Source organism: Cavia porcellus, unplaced genomic scaffold (genome assembly GCF_034190915.1).
Source record: "Cavia porcellus strain 051 isolate PalLab524CR breed Dunkin Hartley unplaced genomic scaffold, mCavPor4.1 scaffold_6, whole genome shotgun sequence".
Lineage (NCBI taxonomy): Eukaryota > Metazoa > Chordata > Mammalia > Rodentia > Caviidae > Cavia > Cavia porcellus.
Genome location: NW_026947489.1, coordinates 67,889,990 through 67,903,569, shown reverse-complemented (window position 1 = coordinate 67,903,569; position 13,580 = coordinate 67,889,990). Strand labels below are relative to the sequence as shown.

Below are 13,580 nucleotides of genomic sequence, written 5' to 3'. Positions count from 1 at the left end.
TACAGATCTCATCTCTGGGCTTTAGATCTGGGGAAAGAAAAACAAAAAAATATTAAATGAAACCAGGGACATAGTCCAGTGCAAAGGCCCCAGGTTCAATCCCCCACCCACTAAATAAATAAAAACCTATTGGGTGTGGTCAGGTAGGCCTATACTCCTGGCTACTTGAGGAGGTTGAGGCAGGAGTATTCCAAGTTGGAGGCCTACATGGGCAATTTAGGGAGATCTTGCCTCAAGAAACAAAAAGGGCTGGGGATATAATCCAGAGTGAAGTCAATAGATTCAATTCCCAGTACCAAAAACCAAAACACATATTACTGCTGTCTTAAACCAGCAGTTTGTGATGATTTATTATTTGATTTAGCAGCAAAAAAAAAAACCTAACATGATTTTTTTCTCTCTCTAAATCAAATCAGTGATTACTTCTGTGGTCCTATTTCAATTTTATTTTCAGGGTTTGTTTGTTTTGTTTGGACCAAGGTCTTGTTAAATTGCCCAAGGTGGGCTGAAATTTACAGTCCTTTATCCTCATCCTCCCAGAGGGCTAAGACTACAGTCTAGGGACCCCCAAACTCAGTTTGCACTTCAGTTTGTTTATGATGGCCCAGCATTCTTAAATAGGGCTCTAAACAGTCTTATTTTATCTTTTTAACTTGAAGTTTCTACACCAACAAAGTTCTGCTTTGGCTAGCATTATGCTTTCCACAATATGGCTGAAAAGTTTCCAGAATAAGAGACATAATGGATACTTTGACATATGATCAACCAACAGTAAGCTTCCAAAGCCGGATCTCTCCTTTTCATTCATCACTTCTAAATCCAGTCTTACTTTTGATCTTTTTTTTTTTTTGGTATCAGGGATTGAACTCACCCTTGCACTTGCCAGGTAGGCACTTAAGCCGCTGAACTAAACCCCCAGATCCTCACTTTTGATCTTACTATTTACCTTCATCCGAACTCTCTCTGCTGTTATTTACCTTTGGAAGGATAAAAATGATCACCTTTTACTGGAATGCATTACTAGATACAAGGGACCATGCTGGTGGTCAGTTCTATGCTCTTCAGAGAAACTGAGATTGCAAGATCAATAGGTAGAAAAGCACAGGCTTAAAACCAGGTCTTATTCTTTTCACTGCCTTTTGAGCTTGAGATCCTAGGTTTCTTGAGAGTTTTCAAAATTAGAATTCTCCATAAGCACCTTCTGTTTCCTTCTAACCAACAGGAAGTACACTGGTTGGGCAGGAAAACTACCCTTGTTCTTCCCTTCTTGTTCTTCTACACTCCACTATAGAACATTGAACCAGTAGGAAGGAGGATAATGTAAAAGATCAGCAAAGGAGCTTTCTTTTCCTTCTCTAAAGTTTCTTGGTCAAGTCCCCTGGATACAGAGTTAGGTTGTCATAACGGTGAGGACCTCACATTTTGGCTATATCTAAAGTAAAGGTTTCTTACACAAAGAAGTTTGAAATCAGTAGTGTGGGCAGTGCTTTTTCCTTGGTCTTAGGAAAGTTATCAAGGTATCCTTTGACTGAAGAACCAGCACCAGAACCAGAGCCCCTGATATGAAGTTCGTTCACTCACAAAGCATCTCTCAATAGGGATCATTATGACATAGTCTGCATGTTTGCCACATATAAACCATCAAATACCACCTGAAGGAAAAGGTTCTGTCTCATGAGCACCAGTGAATGGAAATGTATTGCCAGCACAGTGACCAAGAGAAACAGCCCTTGCTCAGCCTGTGCCATCACCTGACTTTAGGTAAGTTTTCATTCATTCTTCTTTCACTCTACCAGCTATTTTGAGGTATCAAAGGAGTTCTAATCCTAATTCTGACATATTCTAGTTATGAGACTTTAGTTAACCCAATCTTATTAGATCTCAGAACCTGTTGGTGGAAGTTGAAGATAATAATGGTGCCTTTCCAAACATGTCCCTGTGCTCTGGAACTGCCATTTAGTGACTGCTTCATTTGGACCAGTTATGGAACTTTCATTCTCTCATAATCCTCATAACAATGTGCAAGGAAGGCATTATTTTCTCTGTCTTATAAATTACAAAGCAAGGGCTGGGGATTTAGCTCAGTAGTGTAAATGCCTCCCTGCCAAGTGCGAGGTCACAAGTTTGATCCCTGGAACCAAAAAATAAAAAAATAAATTACAAAGCAGTGCAGCAATGTATGAACAGTCTGCAACGAGTACCCTGAGGAGTGACACCAATTATGCTCCTGAGGATCAGGGGTGTTCCCAAATGACATGACGAGTGAGCTTGGAACTGTCAGAAAGAATGTACTGTCTTGATAAGAGATAAGAGTGAAAGCATACATCAGGAAATATCAAGTGCAAAGACACATCCTCTTCATTTATAATCTGTTCTGTTTTGTTCAAGACAGGTCCTGCCTGGTTCTAGTGCAGAAAGTCTCCATTTTCTCTTTGATTTCTTCATGTCTTTCTGTCTGTACCTGACACTCACTGCAATCTTCATTTGCTCTTTCTCTGTATCTCTCCATTTCCACAAGGCTCCTTTAAGTTTTTTAACCTTGCTCTCTAACTTCCTCTCTGCTCCCTCTAATCTAACCATAGCTACAGACTGAGTTCTCTTAAATACTACTCTAATCACTAATTCTAAAACCTTCAATACTTTCTTTCCCTAAAGCAGTCTACAGTCAACCAGATAGTATCCCTGACATACTTTTGCAATCTCCTTTCACTCCTTTTCTTTAACACTGACATTAATCCTTAAACTTAAAAAAAAATTCCAGTAATGGGGATTGAACCCAAGACGTTTGAATTAACACCCCTACCCCACCACCACGCGCCTTTATAGAGACAGGCATCTCACTAAATTGCCCAGGTTGGGCTCCAATTTGTGACACTCCTGCTCCTCCTCCCAGAGTGTTGAGATTAAAACTTGTGCCGCCATGCCCAGCTAGTCTTTAAATTTTTCTATGAATCAGAATCACCCACAGGAAATTTACTAAACCTGACTTTAATCCCCAAATATCTGATGGGACAGTTCTGGGTTGGACCCTAAGCATGGAGTGGTGGTTGCTTTTATAACAGGACATTTGTATTGCTAACAAGTTCTTCTTGGTGTTCCTAACCTCACAGAATTTTAAGAACTACCTCATCAATTGAACCTTTACGTAAATTTGGTAAACTTACTTTCTCAGCTAATTGATGAACTTGAAAGTTTGCCTTTTCTCAGGATCTCCTAATTCTCAAATTCTGCAACAACCCAGATGAAATGCTTCTCTTAGAAAGGCTTTCCCGGTCCCCTTCCACTTCTTTCGTATTAACTTGCACTTTTGTTGTAGCATTGTGTGTGTTACTGAGGATTAAACCCAAGGCCTTTGCACTGAGCTACATCCCTAACCCTTTTTGTTTAAATTTTATCTATTTGCCATGGGACATCACTAAACCACCCACGCTGCGCTTCAATTTGGGATCCTCTTGCCTCAGCCTACCAGAGCGCTGGGTTTACAGGCATGTGCCACCATGCCTGGCTATACTTGTAATCCCAACATTTGTCCTTCTCTCTTCCCTTTAAAACACTTCCTAAATAAGAAAAATACCCAGAAAGCATCCAAAAGCCCACCAACCAACGAACTCCCCTTGGATTTGGAGCGCCAACTTCATTTGTGACTCCATCCCAACTCCTAGCTCTAGAGGGGAATCCGAGACTAGCTAATCTACTGGGATTATAATTCGAATGCCGCCGCAGAGGTCCTTCCCTAGTTATGAAACTAAGGACGGATAAAATCACTCTAACAGTTGATCAGAAGTCTGCAGACACAAAACTGCACGTAGAGAGAAGGGGAAAAAAACAAAATAAAACTATATTACTCTGACAACAACCCGCCGGACGCTCTGATTAGACGCCACCACTCAATGACGTGACGCAAACGTGCGTCGGCTGGGCCGCCAGCCCCACCCCTGACGTTCACCTCGGCCTCTGATTGGCTTTTCTTTACACAAAATCCCTCCCCCTACTGCCGCCCACGTGATCCCCTGGCGGCTTCAGGATTGGTTGTCTGGTTAGAGCCGCGCGGGGCTGTGGGTTGCGGGCTGGAGATCTGTGTCTAGGCGGAGAGCGGACACTGGAAGCGGGAAGCAATCTGGAGCGGTCCGAAGGTTTGCGAATCTGGGTGCCATCGTCTCAGGATACGCCCCATTTCTTGTTTCTCCCGGGTTTAGGAGATTTAGTTCTTAAAGTGAATTGCTGTTTCCTGATTGCAGTGGTTGGTTTGTGCGCTGGCTCCGGCCTTATTTCTGTTTTCCCACAAGGACGGCTTCGGTCTTTCCTGAAGTGTTCGGGGTTTGGACTTTATTCGAGCATCTGTGGTGTAAGGCATTGGCTGTCCCGCGCAGGAATCTGTACAATACTCCTTGAGTGTGGGGAGTAAGGACTTAGGGGTGCTTGAAGTATGGTCCTTTCCCACGTGACATACTGGAGGTAAGTCGGCTTTAATAAATGGTACTGGTATTCAGGGGTTAGTAGGGAGTGTCGCCCATTAGCTTAGTGATGAACCGCTGTGTACCAGGCATGTGAGACAGTCCTGGTGGTTTAGGTAATCCTTGTGACTGGACTGCTGGGAGAGATGGAGAAATGTGAGCTAGTGAGTAGTTGATACGTGGTGGCAGGAAAAGTGCAACAGGAGGAGAGGAAAGGAATACTGAGAGAGTTAGGGACACTTAAAGAAATGGGACATTTAAATACGAGATGAGATTTTTTTTTAAATACAGCGAATGTTTAATTCCCCCAAATTTTATTACAATAAGAGACACATTGCCGTTAGTCCCCCTTGCTTCAAACACACTTATCCTATCATTCTTGCCACTTTCTGAGGTAGTTCTGGAAGTCCTCTTTCATGAATGCCTTCTGGTGCCTTGTAATGGCTGCCTTCTTGTCCTGACTCATTCAAAACGCTTACTTTTTAATAGTCATTTTGGCTTTGAAGAACTGCAAGTAGCACAATACCAAAGCCAATGAATTAAGGTGGACGAATTTTTTTTTTTTTGGCAGAAATTACTATAAATGTTTGATCAGTGAGGGATGATCAGAACTTGCTATCTACATTAATCCCCATCAAAGTAGTCCCTGCATCTGACACATCCCCATCCTTGGCTATGTGTCTTTGACTGTAATTTGGGGGGGTTTTGTTTTGTGTTTTTGGTTTTGTTTTGTTTTGAGACAGGGTCTTGCTGTGTACTCACAGTGATCCTGCTGCCTCAGCTTCCTGAGTGCTAGTTTTGCGGGCGTGCACTACTATGCCTGACTTTAATTATTTTAATTTAAATATTCATCATAGCTTTATGATCACCCCTTGTGCTTCTAGAAGTATAATTAGGTGTTCTCCCCATGAAAATGGGGGAAGGCCCTCCCGGTGGAGTGAGGTGTACAGTGGCAGAGAACTGGGAAGTGTACTTGCCATATGTGTTGAGCAAAGATCTTGAATTCCGTGTTAGGATGTCTATTCATGGTTTTAAAACAAAGCGAAACCACAGTAGATACTCATGTGTTTCCTTAATTTGGAGGGCAAATTTTCTTTTGGATTGATCGAACAAAGCTTCATGCAAAAGGTGGCACTTTGGGGACTTTACAAACTAGAGAAGTAGAATTGAAGTTTAAGAAGGGTTTTAAGTGAGGGGAAGACAGACATTCTAAATGGAAGGCACAGGGTCAAACTGAGCAGGTTTGTGGACTTTGGAATAGTTTAGGCTGGATTTAAAAGTAAAGCACATGTAGTTAGGGTTACAGCATTAAGGATATGTTTGGGCTTTTTTTTTCCTTCTTTTTTGATGCTGTGGATTGAGCCCTGGGTTTCTTATATGGATCAGCTTTGAAGCATTTTTGGAGGAAAAAAACCACTTAGGGGCAGGGATTTAGCTCAGAAGCATAAGCATAAGCACCTGTCCGGCAAGCACGATGTCATGAGCTCAATTCCCGGTACCAAAAAGAAAAAAAACAAAAACATCTTGAGTGCTAAGCAAAGTAATTCAGATTTTATTTCTTGACCATAGGGAGCAATTGAATGTTTGTAATGATAGTCACACAGCTGTAAGATTAACGTGTTTACATTGGATGGGATGGAAAGGGGAGGTAGAACACACATTGACACAGCAACATGATCAGGTGGGAGGAACATGGGCTCTAAAGTCAGGTGTACATTGGTTCAAGATTAGTATTCCTCACTAGTTTCATGATTCTAGATAGTTGATTAGTCTCAGCCTTTGCTCATTTCTAATAAGGATCTGTTTCATCCACAAGGGTTGATGTGGATCAAGCATAGCCCCTTTATAAGTAGGCCCCTGGTGGTTTTCTCTGTGGAGCTTGGTTGCTGAATGGTGAAAACAGACCAACAGCTATCAGTTTTAGAATGCAGAATATCAGTCTGCTGACATTTATCGATGATGGAGGAAAGTATATGGTGCCTCCAGAATTATTTAAATATTGCCAGTATCTTGTTGAGTGTTGGAAAGGATGACTTTATGATATAGTACTTTTCCATGTCAGCAGTAGTACACTACCAGGTGTCATTTGAAATAATTAGAATGTATTGGGCTTTCTCATTCAGAAATTGATTACTGGGTTGCAAAATGTCCATACTTTGCCTTGCTTTATCCTGCTCATGGCCTTCCCCATTAAAGGGCAGGAACCTGGAAGCTAGTAGTGGAAAACAGATACGCATAAGTCTGGAAATCAGACCTGTTCTCTTTGTAGCTCTGCTGTTAATTTGCTGTAGACCTTTGTCAGATTGTAGCCTCTCTTGGGTCTTGAGTTCTTGTATTAGAAGGTTCTCATACAATTATTTTGTGACTATTTTTTGCTTTAGAGATGGGATCTTGTTATGTTGCTCAGGCTGGCCTCAAACTTTTAAAGTGAACCTTTGGCCTCAGCCTCAAAAAGTAGCTGGGACTACAGGCATATTTATTGTGCCAGGCTCTGTGACTGTTTTTATCTGTACTGGCACCAGAACTACAAATTGAACTTATATGAAATAAACTGTACTAATTTAGTAGAAAATCTTTTCTAAAATTTCTCCTTTAAAGCTGGGCTGTGAATCCTAAACATCCCTGAGTTTTTATTATACATGGCAATTGGACTCATATAATAAAAAAAATTGTTTTTAAGTGGTAAATGATTCTTGATTCTTCTGTTTCATAAACAAAAATTTGTTCTCTTTGGCATAGTTATTTAAAGCATACTGAAAGACTATTAAACAAAGCACTTTTTCTCTGTAGATAAGCCTACATTTTTTCCATGTGGGGTTAGGGCATATGACAAGGAGGTGAAGTGCAGTGATGCGATGATGAGTGAAGTATAGTCTGACCTGGTATTGCCATTGCTTCAGTATTGGCTTTGACCAGGGTATGATCCCTTAATCTTCTCTCTGAGCTGATTCCGGTTGTGACATTAGAACACACATACATCTATTTGGGTATTGATTTTATTTTTTTTTTGAGAGTGTTTCTTTGACATCCTTTTGAATTACTGATGCTTTTCATGTTTTCCTTCTTAGATTGAGATGAAATATCTGGCTTTGAAATCTTCATTGAGGACTATATCACTTCCCCTTGTGCCAGTGGTGGATTGAAAACTGATGGTCAATTTAAACACCATCTGATCTGAATCAGCATGGTGCTGAGTGTAGATGGCCCACTTGAGGATTGTTACCAGCATAAAAAGGAGACCTGGAGAGGAAGAGTGTTGTTTGGTGCTGTTGGTTCTGTTGCTGTGAGTTCTCCTGAAGGAGTTTGTTGAACTTCTTCCCTGATATGAAGTTGGCTGTTACCGTCAGAGGAGTTTGGGACCTTGTCACTGAGAATGGCTGCGGTTCATTTTCGGGAAGCTCTAGTCCTTACTTTGAGCATTGCTTCTTGGCTCTGGAGGGGAAGATGTGTGCTGCTCAGTCTCCAGGAGAAACCTGTCATGCTGGATTCCTGATATGAACTCAGCTGTTATCATCGGAGGAGGTTGGGACATCATCACTCAGGATGGCTATGGTACTTTTCGGCAGAGCCCTGGTCCTTACTTTGAGCATTGCTTCCTGGCTCCAGCACAGAACCCTCAACCCATTGGCACAGACTCTTTACCCTGCTGGCATAGACTTTACAGATTCCACCGTGGACCTTTGGGCCTTTCCAGCACAGATCCATGAAGATCTTTGGGGTCCAGGCCTTCAGCTGAATTCTGTAGATCCTTAGTGTATGGACAGATTTCCTGTACTTTCTTTGTATTTAACTCCTTGGGTGGCTATTACAAATAATTTTATGTATTATGTCTTGTCCTCTTTGCAAACCCTGACTACAGCAGTGCCTTGTTACTGTATTAAAAGTGTTTTGACTGGTACTTGATTTGCTTCAGTGTTACAAGAATTTTAAAATAACCACTATACTCTCTTCATAGTTTCAATATTTTGATGTCCACAGGATGGATATTCCATTTCAGTAGTTAGCTGTATCACCTTCATGCTCTCAGAATGTACTTTAAGTTGCTTAATGAAAGATTGGGCATGGTAGTGCATGCCTGTAATCTCAGCATTCTGGAAGCTGAGGCAGGTTTCAGGCCAGTCTGGGCTACATAGTGAGTTCAAGAACAGCCTGAACTAATAGCATGACCCTGTCCCAAAAAAACCAAAAATGAGTTAAAGTATTGAAAAGCATGTATCTCAGCAAAGATACTTTTTTTTCTTTTAACCAGGAATCAGACTCAGTACCTTGCACCTGCCTGGCAAGTGCTGTACTGCTGAGCTCCATCTCTGGCTCCACACTTTCATTTGTCCTTATTTGTTGATTTTTTTTTTTTTAAATCCATGTTTTTACTAACATGCTAATCCAGCAGCACAGATTTTGCTACAAAGGCAATTTGTTTCTTCAGTATTTTTGATACAAGGTATTTTGCACAAGAGTGTAGTCTTGCTGTTGGAGCAGATCTCCTTACTGGATTAACAACAGAAAACCCCATGTTAATACAAAAATACCTCAAAAACACAAAGGCGATGTGTATGGAAATTTATTTTAAATGCCTCAAGATTTGTTTCCACATAATCATGACAGTTCTTTGCCATCTACTCTTAAAATTTAAATGTTTCATAGAAACTTTAACAATCAGGATAATTCATGCCAGTTGAACAAGCAATTTAGAATAAGTAGGAAGAGCCTATTAAAAGGTCTTTTCATTATAATTAGCTAAGAATTTTTTTTAAACCGGTACCAGGGATTGAACTCACGACTATTTATGCCGCTGAGCTAAATCCCCAGCCCCCTAGATTTTGCTTATCTCTTCACTGCTTGTTAGCTTTGCTGTCACATTAAAATTCTTAGGCCACACCCTATAAAGGTTCACCCTTTATTTTCCTTTTAAGTGTCTTCCTAAGAAAGATAGGTATGGCTTATCCTCAAATGTTGAAAAACTGTAGCAGATGTCACTTAACAAATAGGTCACATGATCAAGTATTTCTAAAGGGTGCAGACCTCTGTTCCATATTGTTTGTAAATGATAAAACTTCTCATAGGCAAATGTTTCCTTTTCTAAAGAGGCTTGCTTCCTCTCACCACCACTGTGTGAGATCTAAGCTGGGGTTTTTCCTGGGAGCTTCTACACTGCTTAATCTCTAAGGAAAACAAGGAAAGCTTCTGTACTATTTGTTTTTTATCCACCTCCTCTGTGTTAGCCATCACATCCTCTATAGTCTTGATGCTCTTACTTTAACCAGCGTGGTCAGCTGTAAATAGGTCTAGAAAACTGTCAAAAATGTGAGGGTTATCCTTTTAAATGTACATTGTAGTTCAGAGTTAATATCTTTGTATGAATTGGAGCAGAGATGTTAATACTATGTACCATGCTAAAAAATAGCCCTGTGGCCTTACAGTGCAATATTTAAATTGTAAGAAAGCTAATCTCAATTTTCAGGGGAGTAGAGTTTAATTAGATGTTGTACTTCTGTTGGATAACCTGTGATGGGACAAGCTTGGTGACTCCTCACATAATTAAACACACAACGATAACAAAACACATAACCAGACGTGGCAAGAACAGTATCATTCACCCGGGTTTTCCGACATAGCGGGCACACAGTCTTCATTTTGGGCAACAGAGGAGAATCAGAGTTGTAATCTAGGTGTACAGGTGGTGGTGGAGTAGGCAGGGCAGTCAATGATTTGATAGTTTCTTGATTTTCAGCTGAGTACCACCAGTCAAGGAACTGTAGGAAGAATACGCCCACCGAAAGGCCAGTAGAGAGGAACAGGGCAACACCTCCCACACCTTTCTTCAGAGCTGACTTTATCTTCTCACTAACACTGTTGGGAAAAGAGAACAAACTTCAGGTATACTCCTAAAAATACTAATACAAATCTGATTTTCATCAGAATCACTGATTGAGGCATTGAAGAGTTGCTAGATTGGCACTGTTATGATGTATTCTAGATGGTTCTTTCCTGATAGTATTTTAGCTGCATAGGTGCTAAGCTGCTTTGTTTTGTTTTTTGGTACCAGGAATCAAACCTTAGGACTTCGCACTTGCCAGGTAGGTGCTGTGCCACTGAGCTACATCCCCAGCCCTAAGCTTAATTGTTTTCCTAAGGTTAATTTTTAGTAACAAAAGATTAGGATTTTGTTTTAAGAAAGACACCAGAAAATTTGATTATATAGACTTTTCTTTGGTAGAAGATAGGACATCTAGAAATGAAAAAATCAAAAAGTAACTTAGTAACACTGAGCAGTATATATATTTGAACTTTTTGGAAAACATGAGTAGTTAAAAGTTGATACAGCGTCATGAAAAAGAGCAGGCTATCTGCCTTGAATCTTAGCCCATCTTACAGCTAGGCAGCTTAGGCCAAAGTATTTAGCCATGAGGGCTTGGTTTCCCCAACTGTTTAGTGGAACATGTATTTCACTGCATTGCAGTGAAGCTTAATATATATAAAGCAAACACCTAGCATGCGGCCTGGTACATAGCAAGTGTGCACTAAAATGTAACTACTGTATATGATGTAGGTTACGAGAAGGCAGTTCTTTATGAACACAGGCAAAGCTTTTCTCTGATTTTATGAAATGAAGTAGACTGAGGAAGGTAAATTTCATAAAAGATAGACTAAGCCTTTTGTTAAAAGGTTTTTTTGGAACTGTAAGGCTTACCTCCTGGCTGGCTGCTGCATCACACTGGCTTCAGGTCTCTGCTCCATAGCTTGTATATCCTGAACTGTCAACCGACCTAGTCGAACTCCAGCCAGTTTCAGTAGAGGTGAGTGGTGCTGAGCTTTTCCTAAAATGTATCGGAGTTGTTGTACTAGAAACCAGCCTTCCCAGGCCATGTTAACAAATGGATAGGCTGCCAGGAAAGCTCTGTAAAATCGCTTCCAGTGGGAAGAAGGGGGATGAATAGAATATTCATCCTCTTCTCTCAAGCTAGAAACTAGCTTCTCCAGCTTCACTTTCAGATAGGGAAAAAGAACCAGGAACATAATTGATTTCCAGAGGTGCTTCTTGGGGAGACCAGCACTGGCCAATGTCTGCAACCTGTGAGAGTCTCCCATTACAATACGCTTCAAGCCGTAGAAGTTTTCAGAAAATGAGGCACTGGTTTTAGACAGATAATGCTGCTGAAGCAGAAGATCTAGAAGAGTAAAAATTTCATCAAACCACCTCCAAAGAAATCCCCAGTGGGCAGGATTTGATTCTGCAAGAACCTAAAGCAAAATAAATGAAATTCATTCTTTTAAACATATACTATACCTTTATTTACATTTCATTTTACCCTCTACATTCTACCACTTTTAGCAGAAGTTACTTTTGGGTTTCTTTTCTAACCTCCCTGAAGTGCTAAGTATTCACCACAAGGGTCTAGAAACTAAATATACATTAGGCCATGAGATATAAATTATGCAAATTGTTTCTTTCCAACCTTAGACTTCCAAATAAGCAAAATATTGCATTTTAACCCAGTCGTTCCTAACTCTTTTAGAGAATTAATGTCTTACCTTGACCACATGCTGAAGAGCAGGTCTCACTGCTGTCATTAAACTGTCTTGTGCTACCACCTCAAAGATAGATGGCTGGTCATCCGCCACAGAAGCAGTTGTGATATGAGCCCCATATTCAGCCATAATATTCTGGATGTTCCGGATTTCACTTTCCCCACAAACTCTCTAGTGAGCATGCGCTGGGTGGTGGGGGTGGGAGGCAGGTTACCAAATGGGTGCGGTACTACAGGTGATCTTTCTGCATGACACCCCAAACTCCAAACTCTATTTTACAAGTGAAATTCAACTGAGGCAAAAAGACCTTTGGACTCGGAGAGGAGGAGTCTCAAAACGAAGTTAACGCCAAAGAGGGTGAAGTGGTATGTGAGGAGGGGTGACGTGTCAAATGCAGCCCCTCACAGGGCCAGTAGTAACTTTAGGGCACTGGCATGGGCTAAGGGGCGGTGTCTTCTGGAGCTAAGATACAGCCACCTTCTAGAGATCGGAGGTACCACAGCGGGCCCGGGACACGAAAACTGCCTCCAGCCGTTGACTGTGAAGTACCCTAGCTCGCGCCTGTCCTTGCTCGCTGACCCTGGGCGAGGCGCGAAGGGCCCACGACGCCACCTTTGACGGGGGGAGTCTCGTCTTTATGACAGAATCCACACCCGGAAATAGACGCTGCAGGGATCCCGCGGAGGGCTGGCGGAAGAGACACAGGCGCACACCGCCGTGGACCGGAACTGGAGAACTCTATGGTCTCCCGGGGACTTCCGCTTCCGCCCCTCTGAAGTTAAAGAGGTGGCTTGTGGGGTTTTTGCCTGTGAGTTTTGCTTATGAATTTTGGTGGCTGTGTATCGTAACCTCTGTGTAGTCTCTGATCGTCTATCAACCGAGCAAGGCAGAGTACTCTCTCTGGCTTAATACTTGAAGCATGACGCCGGCGGCTGGCGACGGGAGCCGGAGCTCGGGCCCTGGTGGGCGATCTGTTTTCCGGGAAACCAATCTAGGGGCGCAGGGAGAGAGGAAGAAGGGCACTGGGAGGCGGGGAGGCGTTGTCTGTACCCCTGCAGCAGGAGTGTGGCTCATTTGCCTTCTGCCGTCTTCCGTCTTGAAGCGACGGCGCAGAAAATAGAAGCTTCAGCTTCAGTTATAAAGAAAATTTAGTACGTAGGATGAGCAAGGTTCTACTTGTTCTTCAGAATTTGGGATGATTAATTTTTATCCAAGCTGGTAGTTTAATTGTCTTCCAGGTGTTACATCCAATTATAGCTTTAGACGCTTGCTGTATGAAATGAAAAATCATTACTGCCCTCATATCCAATAGGATGTGTCACAGTAGCGATATGAATGTGAGGCTAACGTGGAAGGACCTGATGAATCAAGCGTGAACTGGGGAAGCTTGACAGTTTATATACTAAAGGTAATATAATGTCATACACCTTGCAAAATGCAATTTGTATACAACTATGTCGTTTGAGTTACTGATACAGGTTTATTGGATTTGGATAAGAGGTTAGCTTCTTGTAATTCCTTTCCCAGGTCTAGGCTAAATATTGAGAAATAGAAAGTATTTACTGCTCTAGAGGATTTTACCATATAAAAGTAGAC

At 41.6% G+C, this 13,580-nt stretch overlaps 1 protein-coding gene, 1 long non-coding RNA gene and 1 other non-coding gene across 3 annotated transcripts; 2 read left to right on the top strand and 1 right to left on the bottom strand.

The window, feature by feature from the left end:
* The first annotated feature begins 2,467 nt into the window (after positions 1-2,467).
* Positions 2,468-8,352, top strand: LOC134476481 (uncharacterized). Its single transcript, XR_010048170.1, has 2 exons — positions 2,468-4,455; positions 7,523-8,352. It is a non-coding gene; the product is annotated as an uncharacterized LOC134476481 (long non-coding RNA).
* Positions 7,305-7,401, top strand: LOC111756843 (Z30 small nucleolar RNA). Its single transcript, XR_002791249.1, has one exon. It is a non-coding gene; the product is annotated as a Z30 small nucleolar RNA (small nucleolar RNA).
* A 645-nt stretch (positions 8,353-8,997) lies between the features above and the next one.
* On the bottom strand, positions 8,998-12,709 carry Pex12 (peroxisomal biogenesis factor 12). The gene is made up of 3 exons (XM_003469603.5): positions 11,988-12,709; positions 11,146-11,696; positions 8,998-10,304 (listed from the first exon to the last, which is right to left on the bottom strand). The coding sequence occupies exons 1-3, from the start codon at positions 12,111-12,113 to the stop codon at positions 9,905-9,907; spliced, it is 1,077 nt and encodes a 358-aa protein (XP_003469651.1). The 5' UTR covers positions 12,114-12,709; the 3' UTR covers positions 8,998-9,904.
* Positions 12,710-13,580: the final 871 nt, after the last annotated feature.